The sequence below is a fragment of the Haliaeetus albicilla genome, chromosome 3 (assembly GCF_947461875.1).
Source record: "Haliaeetus albicilla chromosome 3, bHalAlb1.1, whole genome shotgun sequence".
NCBI classification, from domain to species: Eukaryota; Metazoa; Chordata; class Aves; order Accipitriformes; family Accipitridae; genus Haliaeetus; species Haliaeetus albicilla.
The window spans coordinates 45,012,612-45,024,692 of NC_091485.1; the positions used below are offsets into that span (position 1 = coordinate 45,012,612).

The 12,081-nt window shown below is 45.1% G+C and overlaps 1 protein-coding gene across 1 annotated transcript; it reads right to left on the bottom strand.

The window, feature by feature from the left end:
• Positions 1–352: 352 nt before the first annotated feature.
• IL7 (interleukin 7) lies at positions 353–11,348 on the bottom strand. The gene is made up of 5 exons (XM_069779559.1): positions 10,976–11,348; positions 7,409–7,551; positions 3,786–3,872; positions 2,855–3,007; positions 353–1,400 (listed from the first exon to the last, which is right to left on the bottom strand). The coding sequence occupies exons 1-5, from the start codon at positions 10,983–10,985 to the stop codon at positions 1,251–1,253; spliced, it is 543 nt and encodes a 180-aa protein (XP_069635660.1). The 5' UTR covers positions 10,986–11,348; the 3' UTR covers positions 353–1,250.
• Between the last annotated feature and the right edge of the window lie 733 nt (positions 11,349–12,081).

Here is a 12,081-nt window from a genome sequence, read left to right on the forward strand (position 1 = left end):
TTACCTTACTCTGAACCAAGAAACAACAGGCTGACTTAACTAAAGATTTCCCACAGTATTTAGTCCAAGGCGGATACCTGGTATGGAAATGTTTACCTAAATTGGCCAGGTTACAAGCAACTAAGAAATAGGTATTTTATAATGTGAAGTCCCAAGCAGCTGGAGGTTACATTACCTGCTGTGCTTTTAGTGACTAGCTGTGAAAAAAAAAAAAGCTAAAAAAGGAGTAATGATACCCAAAAAGTCAACAGCCCAATTCCATAGACAAACATTTTATTACCAAAGGAGTTGGAATATAAAAGTAAGAAACTGCAAAAGAGTTATAAACAACTATAAAAATACTTCTATTTATCCAAAATTAAATATGAACACTTCATTAGTTAAATGCCAATATATTATTCTCTGAAAATATTCACACATTTTAAGTCACGTTTGTCTAATGTGTTAAACACGTTATATAAAATCATTGCATATAAGAAATTACAATCTGAAGGTAAGAAATTCTAGCTCCTCCTGCAGCTAACTCTAGGATAACCAAATATATAAGGCTAGTGCTGTTTCCAGTCAGCTGAAAAAACTTACATTCAGGCATCTCCTTTTTCACCTTCCATAGTTCTCGCTGTCTCGCCTCTACTTCAGCCGGTAGAAGTGTGCTACATCTCTCAAAAATCAGTACCCTTCCTAAGTTTTTCAAAGAGTTAACCTTTTCCCTATTTTTCCAAACTTAAATCAGTTTGCAGACCTATTAGATACCCACACTGAAAACATTAATGCATCAGCAGAACAGCCACAAGATCAGCTGCTTGTTTCGTACATTGGTCCTGTCCGTCCTTGATGCATTTTGCATAGATACAAAGAAACCAGCTACTCTTCCATATTGCTTTCTTCACCTGCAGCTTCTAAGATGGTTTTATAAATTGCTGTAGGCATTTAAGTAGATTGCTTTCATATGACGGTATTAAAAAGTGACTTGAAAGATCAGAATATCCAGAGCACAAAGGTGGGACACAGCCTTCTGCAGAGTTCTTTGTTTCAAATGCTGGTCTTTTGTTTCCACTTCTTGGACTTCAGCAGCTTGGTTTAGCCGTTTCTGTTTATTCTATCTCCAGGAACAAGGTACAGTAGCTTTCCGTCATAATTCTGGCATAAAGTGTTCATATAAGCGAGGACAGTTACTCGAAGAATGCATATAAAATGCAAAGATACCAAGTAATGCCACTTTGAAAGAAAAGAGCAGGATTCACCTAGAATCACCTGGAAATCATTTTTTCAAATTTATTCCAGCAGGATCGAAGGCTAGATATATTTTCTTTCAGTTCACAAAATTCTTGGTTACATTTCTTTTTGGACAGTTCACCTGTTTCTATATCTTCTTTATGTGTATTTATCTGTATGCAAACCTGAAAAAGAATAGTTTGCTATTGTTAGTTGAGAAGGGCTTATTGTTTTCCTATAGACATCTTTTAAAACCAACTGATTCCCCTCACATCTCAATAAAAAATGGAGGTGCCTTACGTGGTAATTAAGGCACAAAACGTGCCGTAGCAGTACGCAGTCTGCATCACTCTGACGTTCTCTCTGAGCACAGCCCTGCTGCCACCCCTGCCCACTGGACTGGGAGAATGCAGCTTCAACACACAGCAAATACGAAACCAGCCTGTGCAACTGGGAACATGTACATCCTCTGTCACTGGTTTAAAATTTATTCTCCATTATGTGAAGGACTGGAAAAATAAAGGCAATTAAATTGTGAGCCAAATTTCAAAAGATGCGGCTGCATCTGTGGTACCTTGAGATGGGTGGAACAAGACAGACCTGTTCCCAGGGGTTGGTGCTGTGGCCTAGTATTCAGGATCTCACCCAGTGACAACATGACCATGGTTCTTGTCTGTATTCAATGACTGTTCATGATTTTTACCAACTGACTTTAATTGGTCCTTAAATAAAACCAGACATCCATGAGGTTAGGCGGGAGTTTTAAGAGTGACACTCTTTGACTTCTATGACTTAACTGGGATACCCTTTATGGTAAGACAATGTTGGATTCACTACAGGTGGCTAAGCAAAATATAGACACTAACATTACTCTGAAAAGCTGGTCCTAGATTATAAGAGTTTATCCATCTCAAGGAGAAAAAGAATGAGTTAAATGCAGCCTTCAATCCAACTATTTAAGCCAGTCATAAAGAATTATATCATTTGGTGCCTATGGGGAGGCTTTTTGATGTTGGTCAATATTTTTGTGTTCAATAGTTAACTGTGAGCCACACTTAGAAGAACGCTCTTCCTTTGCTATGGTAGTCTGCAGATCATTGCGCTAGATTTGAGTGATGCATCAAAGAGCAGATTCTGCCAATGACTAAAAATTCAAATATTTTCATATCTAACTGTTCTTGTTGAATTTGAGATATTGTGCTTAAAATAAAGATCAAAGGCGTTATGGAAAGGAGAGAACTCCCACTAATTGTTTGTTGAAACAAACCAAATTAAACATTAATCTTAGGGTAGAAAGCCAATGAGAAGTAACAACTATGATTTTATACACTAGAGAAGTTAAAGGCCGCCTTTGCACAAGTGTGGTCTTTGTCTTTTACTGAAGAATTAACTTGGGTATTTCAGTACTGAACCAGAGTATGTATCATCATTATAGATTTCCAGTTCATTTGTCATAGTCTTTGCATTGGGCTTAATGTCTACTACAAGACATACGCTATACAGAGCAAAATTTGTCATGCATATAACATGTGCATGATAGTTGTACCTTTAAGAGGTAGATATGATAGTCTGTGTTGAAGAGCTCTACGGAATAAGTCACAATACTTCCAATAAACTGTAGACCATCACTACCCCTCACCTTTTCTTTTTTATGTCTTTCACATTTGCACTGTAGAACCTGTAATGTCCCACATGAGACTAATGCTGCTTTCCATCTGAAGTCTTTGCTGATTTTTTGCTTATGAAAGAATCTGAGCATGTTGCATGCCATACTCTGTAGTGATTCTATCTCCTGTAAAGAGAGCAAGACAAATATATCCTGAAAAGTCTGTGCACCATTAGTTCTTTATAATGTTGGTTTGTCTTTAAAAAAAAAGCTCCATTAGTTACCATTAGTTTCTTTTGCTTTCATAATGCCAATCCTTTCCAATAAAACACATGGCTAATCTGACCTACCTGCCATCTCTTCAAAATATTTAAAGTATCAATTTGTAGTAGTAATAGTAACAGCGTAAGGATGTTAGGGAGAAATATTAGCCATAATGAAATCAGCTGATGCAGTTAGGAAAACAGTGAATGATTTTTGGAGTCAGTTCTTCTATCAAGTCATGATAAAATTTGCAGCAACAGCTGACAATTGTGCCTTCTGTCATTTGAGATCTGCCCAAATTATTCAAGCTTTCCGATCTGAAGTGAAAAACTTAGCTAATATGATTTTCTGTGGAAAAATGAAAACAGATGTTGGAAAATTTTTATGTTTACTTCCATTGGCAAAATAAAATAAGTTTTCTGTACTATTTTGGATTAAAAATATAAAAGAATCTTTATAGCAGAAAAAAAAAGCATTTCTTGGATATGGAATTGCTTAATATTTTAATTTTTAAAATATCAATTTACTTGACAAATTGTGTGATTACAAATTCAAAAAAGAAACAACCCTGAATATCATGATTTGACTATTAAAAGGTAGTATTATGTTCTATCACAATATGTTATTCAGGACTGGACTGCACAAAGAAGCCATTTGAGTTTATATTCTCTAAAGTAATTTCTGAGAAGTTAAATTTTACCTGAGTATCATTGCAGAAAAACACTTTGCTATTTTCATGTTTTTTATTCTTGCAGCACCTGTCACGATACTCTGCAGACATATTTACCTGTAAAATATCATATATGTTTAAACATGGAAGCACTTTTAATCAAGTGAGCCAAGTTTCTCACTAACAGCTGGCGACGTCAACACTGTAGCATTTCCTTATGTGTAGCAGGGTCAGCGTACAATTCTGAGCTTTTCTTTGGCAAGCAGGCAAAGAATACCCCAATCCAGCTACAATTTCTAAAGGTATTCACAGAATCACGTAGTATCACAGGATGGTTGAGGTAGGAAGGGACCTCTGGAGGTCATCTGGTCCAACCCTCCTGCTCAAACGGGGACACCCAGAGCAGGCTGCCCAGGACCACGTCCAGACGGCTTTTGAATATCTCCAAGGAGGGAGAATCCACAACCTCCCTGGGCAACCTGTGCCAGTGCTCGGTCACCCTCACAGTGAAAAAGGGTTCCCTGATGTTCAGAGGGAACCTCCCGTGTTTCAGTGTGTGGCCATTGCCTCTGGTCCTGTCACGGGCACCACTGACAGGAGCCTGGCTCTGTCCTCTTTGCACCCTCCCTTCAGATACTTATAGGCATTGATAAGATCCCCCTGAGCCTTCTCTTCTCCAGGCTGAACAGTCCCAGCTCTCTCAGCCTTTCTTTATTGGACAGATGCTCCAGCCCCTTAAATCATCTTTGTGTCCCTTTGCTGCACTCTCTCCAGTAGCTCTGTATTTCTCTCATACTGGGGAGCACAGACCTGTTACACAAATCTATTCATTTTAAATCTCCATATTCTATTGAACTACTTGGTTCTTTGGCATTTTAAAACATACAAGAACATTTAAATCGTACACATCCACCAAATACAATGTTTGTCAATGTTTGTTTCAATACATACACACCCCAGGCATCTAAACAGATCGTAGCACTCACTTTGCATATGCACTAACAGAAAATGTCCTAAGCAATATCACTTGCTCCCCTTGCGTGATCATAAGCTTTTATCAATGTGGGGGGGGTTTCTTCTACTTTGACACTTGTCATTGACAACTGAACCCAACTCAACAAAATTCCTTCGCTTTCTTCTTCAGCCTGTATCCAGATAACCTAATACAACCAGAAGGGCTTTAAAAAAGGCAGCTCATGACAATATTGTGTTAGATCTCCTCACTTAGGCATGCATATGAACACATTAGACAGCAATTCTTGAAGGTTTTCTGCAGATTTTTGTGTATCGTTGCCTGTATTTCAGAAGTTCACCCAAGATGAATAGAACTTCATCCAGGAAGTGTTTCCAAAACCAAGAGTTTAGGGAGTCAAATATTCACTGACAAAAAACCCCTGATGTTTGGAAGATAATGCACATCTCTGCTTATACCACAACAGAATGAAGTTTTGCTGCAGTCCCACAGCACCAAGATTTATAAATAAACAAATAAATAAATAATCACCCTAAAACTTATATATCTGTGGCTTCCTTTGCTAACTGCTAAGGGATTTATCCGTTCTCACTGACTTCCTCAGATCATCTTTAGTATAACGTAGAACATTTCTGAAGGCAGTTAATTGGCTGTGACTAAAGCAACCTAAGGGAAATCCTGGCCTCAAAAAAGGCATTAGTAAAGATCATATTAACTTACAGAGGTCTAGTATATAACCCACTGGTCATCTCCATAACGGCCTCCAAATGTCAGGCTGAGGGACTGAAAGTTACTGACTTTGGCTCTGCAATTGCAGGGAAGTGCCTGGTGGGCAGCTGCTATCACCCAAATAGCACTGTCCATAATATTTGCTGTTAGGTTATAGTGATAAGACTATACACTGATTTTACATAGAAGACAAATTAATCTCTCTTAAACTGGGAAAAATAAAGACAGGAAAATGAAGAAACACACAGTAGTTTCTTGTGCATGCCTATTCTAGGAAGTGAAAGCTTCAGAGTTCAGTACATTCCCATTACCTTTCATAAACATAAATTCATTAAGGTTTTATTTATTTATTTATTTGGATAACAGGGTTAGTTCTCCTACAGTCTCCTAAAAAAAAAAAATCTATCTATCTCCTAAAAAACTCTATAATATTTATTACAATTAAAAAGACAAAGACTTTCAAAATGTGTCTGGAAGAATGGCATTGCTCCACTCAAATCCTTGATGGCACCCTGGGGCACCGAGTGCATGAAATTGGGCATTGCCACCTCCAACCCGGGACACCCCCCAGCTTCCCTGACCCTGCAGCTCCAGCAGAGCTGGGATGCACCTCATGGCTCCCCACCACAGGAAGACAGCAGGATCTGCTTCATGGAGGCTGTTAGTCCTGTCATCTTGTTTTCTCTTATAGGCCAGCTATCTTATAACTAAACCATCTCAGCAAGATGGTTTATTTTTGTTCTCTAGGAAACACTTGTCTCTGTCAGAAATAAGGTGACAAACTAGAGGGGCTACTTATCTGTTCTAATATGGCCGTGATTATTTTCCCCAGCTTTGGTGCCTTATTCAGGATATGGTCATTTATCTACAGACAAGTACCTTTCTCTCTTCATAATCTCAACAAACACAACATGATCAGAATGTTTTTGAAGATCAAATGATCATTCCCTGACCCTAAAGGTATTTTGTTTCCAGATGAGGGCTGATGTGTCTTGGTAGAGAAAGGTTGGAAACCACTGGCATAAGGCTCTGAAGGATGGTGATGGATTGTAAGTGTGAAATACAATGGCTCCTGATTTCACCTTTGGAAAAGCACTGTGTATCATTTGTATTTCATTCAAATAGAACTTGATTTAAGACTGCAACAGCATGGTGAGTTCTTGTTTAGTGACAAACTCAGAGAAATCCCATTTTCATAGAAATGCCTCTGCTAATCCAACTACGAAAAGTGCTTTCTCCCATGAAATTGTTCTTGACAGATTAATTTAATTGTTAATAATTCATGATGAAGAGTTGGAAGGTAGGTGTTGGGCATGGATTGGTAAACTGTTACAATACCGTTTTGCAAAGTTGTAATAAATCTGGCTGATAAAGCCATAACGGAGGAGATTTACAACTGAGAAAGTTAAGTTTTTCTCTGCTGCCATCTAGAAAAGTTGATTGCTGGCTAAACAAGACACATTAATAGGTAAAATACAAATAAACTGTTATTGTTCTATGGATTTTGTGCCTCTGTGCATTTGTATTCAATGGACAACAAAACTTCAGTCAAGAAGTCTACAAATAGTAGAACAAAATACAGATTGTATAATGCTTTGTTGTCTTGATAAGAAGGTATAAATAGAAGCAGTCATGAAATTACTTCAGAAAAGAGTACTTTTTAATGTACTATACTATTTAGGGCCAAATGGTACATGTGTCTAACTACATGGTGCACAGGCACAAATACCTGTATCGCCGTATTTGTACATGCAAATAGGCAGCATCCACATATTTCAGAGATCTTAAAGATACTGATTTGTCATACTGCCTCAAATAAAGCCCCTATTCCAGGATAATGGTGATTTAAAATTGGTCTTTTATTGTATATTAACATTAGAGCTTTTTTAAACTATTATTTGCTATCATCTAAAAATAATCCTTTTTTGAAAGCCCAAGAGGTATTACCTACCAGCTCATTGACATCGTGGCTTAGTATATGCTCATACTTCGCACGGATTTCAGTTGTTTTATTTCCCATTGCACAACTAGATGAATTCACTGGAGACAGAACAAGGAGCAGTGGCAGAACCCGAAAGATAGATCTAAAAAAAGCTGGATTACAACAAAAGCAGTTAAGTACATATTAAATGCCATAGACTGTATGCGGTATTAACAAATACATTCTGTAATCTGTTAAAATAGTTTAAAAGGGATCTTTGTACAACCAAATGACTTGTACCTTGAGGGAAGGATTCAGCTCCAGATTAAGGTGCTATTTGGGTGTCTAAACTCCCTCAAACTCAAGGATGATTTAGCCAGCGTGGTTAAGGGCCTATAGCTACTGAGCTGACCACCCACTTGGTGTCTACTTGGGCTGAATTCATCTCCAGGCTTCACTGCAAGCGTTGACGAGGTCTCTCCATTGACCGTAATTGGACTGTAACCACCTAGTACATATGTAGACAAGTTAAGTGTCTTAGTCGAATTGGTGTAGACATTCAAGTGTCTTGATCTGCAGCTGAATCTCATCCTAATTGTCCATTTTTCATGTGATAAATTCTTCAAATGCCCATGAACACATATTTACGTCAAAAGTGTGTTTAAACACATTTTTGGGCTGACCAAATGTACAAATGCATACTAGAGACCATAACATGAGATAAGGCAGCAACACAACCTTCTCTGCAAGACTTTTTGCCATTTTTGGAGCAAATCTCACTGCCCCTCACTTCGTTTCTCCCTTCAGTGGACCATCATGCTTTGCTCAGGACCCTGGTCTTCTGTCCTTGCATGACATCCAGGAAAATATGAGTTCTGTGAGGATGGGCAAGAGAGAAAAGACCAAAATATCAAAAGAGCCTGAAGGGACTGACAGGGTAACCAGAGGCTGCAGGTGACTGGCCTGATGCTGGGAATGAGGGAGACTGGGTACAGGACAATATCAGGATTAGGAAGCTCATAACTGGACTCTGGCTTACAGCCAGACTGGCTAGGATGATGCTTAAATGGAAGGTTTGGGAAAAAAAACGCACAGCTACAAATTTAGGTTGGAGGATTAGCAAAGATCACAGCAGGTTCCTGGACCAGTATGAGCTGTTTCTACCCACCTCTGCTACTCAGTAACAACAACAGCATACAGAGTAATTGTGGGCCTGCAGCCAGGAGGGGCAGAAGGGGTGCCCTGACCCTAGCTGCTACTTTCCTTCCTCTCCGGCGAGGATGAGAGCACTGGGTACAGTCAGTCCAGCGCTCAGAGATGGGCATCTCTGGATTTGGGTGTCACTAGTAAATCCCAGCTGCAGAAAGAAATCTTGAGTAACTAAGAAGAAAGCAATGAAACTTGACCACAATCTTTACCGAGCCACCTAACCTCCGTGATGCAAGAACCACAGCCACGCCATGCGCTCATCTGCCATTCAGAGGAACACAGTCCCTCACGGCACATCCCAGCTGCCTCCCACTGCACGCTGCTGCTTCAAAGCAGAACGCGTTACCACTTTTCCCGATTACCAGAGCCTTCTTTTCTGATAGATTACTTGAGAACATGCTGTGGTGTACACCTCTGTCCTAGAAACAGGACTGGAGATTTTTTACCTGTGCAAGCTGAATTCCAAAATTCTTCCTGTGCAAGCTGCCTGCCAAATTTTAATGGGAAATTTGCTGGCCTGCAAACCAAATTTTCCAACCTTTTCATATAGCGATCAACTGAGGTCTATTAATATCTCAAAAAATCTAGCCTGAAGAGCTAAATGGATCCTAAATGGATCCTACATGTAGTAAATATAAAAACTAGGTAAGGCGGATCTATTATGATCTTCAAGCTCCAAGTGGACACCTGACTTCCACAGAGCTTTACCTTTGTAAATCTCTATGCTAACTATATCTGTGCCAAGTGAATTATCAGGTTGTAGAACTGAGATTTAATATTTTAAAAGCAGTTGACAAAAAAAATGCAAGAACTCAATTACAGGACAACATTTCCCCAATATAGCATTGCACCTCTTGATTCCAGTGCAAAAAAGAACTGCATTGTTTGTTTCCAAATAACAGTGACAGAAGCAACTCGGATATGCTGCTTCAAAAACATGCTTCAAAAGACACAAATAACAACCTTCTAAACTAAAATCAATCTAACAGACTCCATCACTTAAAACTTGGTTTGTCCAGCAACAAGTGGAGATAATAGGGGAAAACTGTAAAGTCACTTCTTTTATTTTTACTTTCTCTGTATTGTACAGATTGCAACTCTTTTTTAAATGAGGAAGTCACAGAATGAAAGCAGATAATTCTGAAAGAGATGTTGCACACTCACGAGGTCCCCTGACCCATCGCAGGATCGCCATGAAACCTGCCCAGACATTCCTGAATGAGTCCTCTGGAACCCATTAGACGAATGTCATAAAAAATTCCGCGAGCTTTGGACTGAGGAGCGAAAGGATTTTTCTTAAAGTTAGGTGGCCTCAGAAGAAGCGGCACCGAGAGCGCTCCACGCGACCAGCGCTTCAGCAGAAAGGGAGCGCGTCTTACTGGTAACACCCCATCCTTGCAGTAAACTCCCCCAAACTCGTAAGTCGTCTCTGGAAAGCCCCAAGACATTCTCCCAGGAAAGCCGGGAAGAGTCACTATTCCAGTATTTCCAAACACGAAAAAGCCCCTCTTGTTCCTTCCATCGAAAAACCCCTCCCGCGCAGGCAGCCTGGAAGCGGCGCTCCGGGCGCGCCCGCGCCGGAGGCGCGTTCCCGCCCGGCCCCGGCGGGCTCCCTGCAGCAGCAGCCGGCCTGCGGGGCCGCCCGCAGCCCCCGCCCGCTGCCCCCCGCAGCCCCCGCCCGCTGCCCCCCGCTGCCCCGGCCGCCCAGCCCCGCTCCGCAGCCCGCAGTCCCCGAGGGGAGCGGTTAACGAGCCCGCGCTTCCTCCCTCTGCCCCGCCGAACCCGCGCGGAGGCGCGGGCGGGAGCGCCGCGGCTCCCCCCTGCCGCCCGCCGGGCGAGGGGACGGGGCTCCGCCGGCCCGGGGGCGAGAGGCGTCCCGGGCGCTGCGCGGCACCTGCTCCGGGCGCGGCCCGCGGGGCGGCAGGTGCCCGCGGAGCGGCGCGGAGCAGCGCTGCCCCGCCGCTGCCCGCTGCCCCGCCGCTGCCCGCTGCCCCCCGCTGCCTGCGCCGCTCCCGCGCCCCGCTTCCCGGCAGCGGGCGGGATGGGAACCGGGCGCTTTTACTTTCATTCTGAGGGGAAAAGGGGGGAAAAAAAAAAAAGCAGCAAACCTGGGAATTTCCCCGGCCGTCACCGCGGGTTTAAAAGGGCACCGGGCGGCACCGCGCCGCCACAGCAGGCGAGGCGGCGGCGGCGCCGGGAGCGCGGAGGCAGCGGAGCCGGTGAGGAGCCAGCGCGGCCGCGGGCGCGGAGGGGCGCGGAGCGCCGCGGCGGGGCCCGGCCCGGCCCGGCCCGGCCCGGGCGCAGGTGGAGCGGGGCGCCCCGCGCGGCTCTGCCCGCCCGCGGCGCGGCGCGGCTGCGGCGGGGCTCGGCGGGGTGCGCGCTCCTTACCATGGGACATGGTCCGCGGGGGGGGCGTCAGGGAGCTGCGCCGGCGGCTCCGCGGTCATGGTGGCGGCGCCGTCTCGCCCATGGTGCCCGCAGCCCGCGGAGCGCCGCGCAGGGTGGGGGGCGAGAGGAGCCGCGGCGGCCGGCCGGGGCTCAGCAGCCCCCCGCCGCCCGCCTGCCGGGGGGGGAGGCGGCCGCGGGCCGGCCGGGCTGTGCTTTTCCCATGGGGCTTCCGCCGGCGGCAGGTACTTTCGCTTTCTGCTCCGCCGGCGGCCGCGGTGCTCCCCGCCGCCGCCCCGGGCTCCGCGGCCTCAGCGCGGCGAGGCGGGCGCGGGCGGCTGGCCGGCCTCCGGGGGAGGAGGCATCCCCGCTCCGCCACCGGGGAGGTCGGCGAGGGTCGAGGACCGGCGGCGGGCGGGGACCCGCCGCCGGGGCCGGGGGCGCGCCCGGAGGAGGGCGACAGCGGCGGGCGCCGTCGGGATCCCCGCGGGCGCCGTCGGGATCCCCGCGGGCGGCGCGGAGCGGAGCGGGGCGGCGCGGCTGTGGCGGGGCCGTGCCGTGCCGGCGGGGGTTACATAGAGCCCCGGCTACACGCCCAGTGCCGTGTGCGCGGGCAGGGAGGGAAGGATGGACCTTGGCAGTGCGCGTGGAAAGAGCCGCTCATCCGCGGGGAGGAAATCCTTAAAAAAAAAAAAAAAAAAAAAAAAAAAAAAAAAAAAAAAAAAGAGCAAGCCCCAGCCGCGTTCTGGAGTCGCTCTTTTGGAGGAGAGGGACTTGGTTTCTGCGCTGCTCCGCAGTGCCCTGTCGTGGGTCGTGGGAGGCGGGACTGCCAAGAAGGCTCCGTCCCAGGTCCGGGGTTACCTGAGGCTGCTGGCATCAGGTCGGAAGCGCAAGGTGGATAGTTTTCCGAAGAACTCTCTCCCCCCCCCGCCCCCAGCTCATCTTGAGAAATCCGAGAGGATAAAGAAAGGGCGGTGAATGGCTCAGGAAGGTGGTTTAGGGTAGAAGAAGCTCAAGCTCTAAAAGGCAGAGCTGTAGCTGGATGTGGTTTTCTAGGTAAATTCAGAATGTGAACATTGATGCTTTGGTGCAGGTGAAAAGGCTTGGAA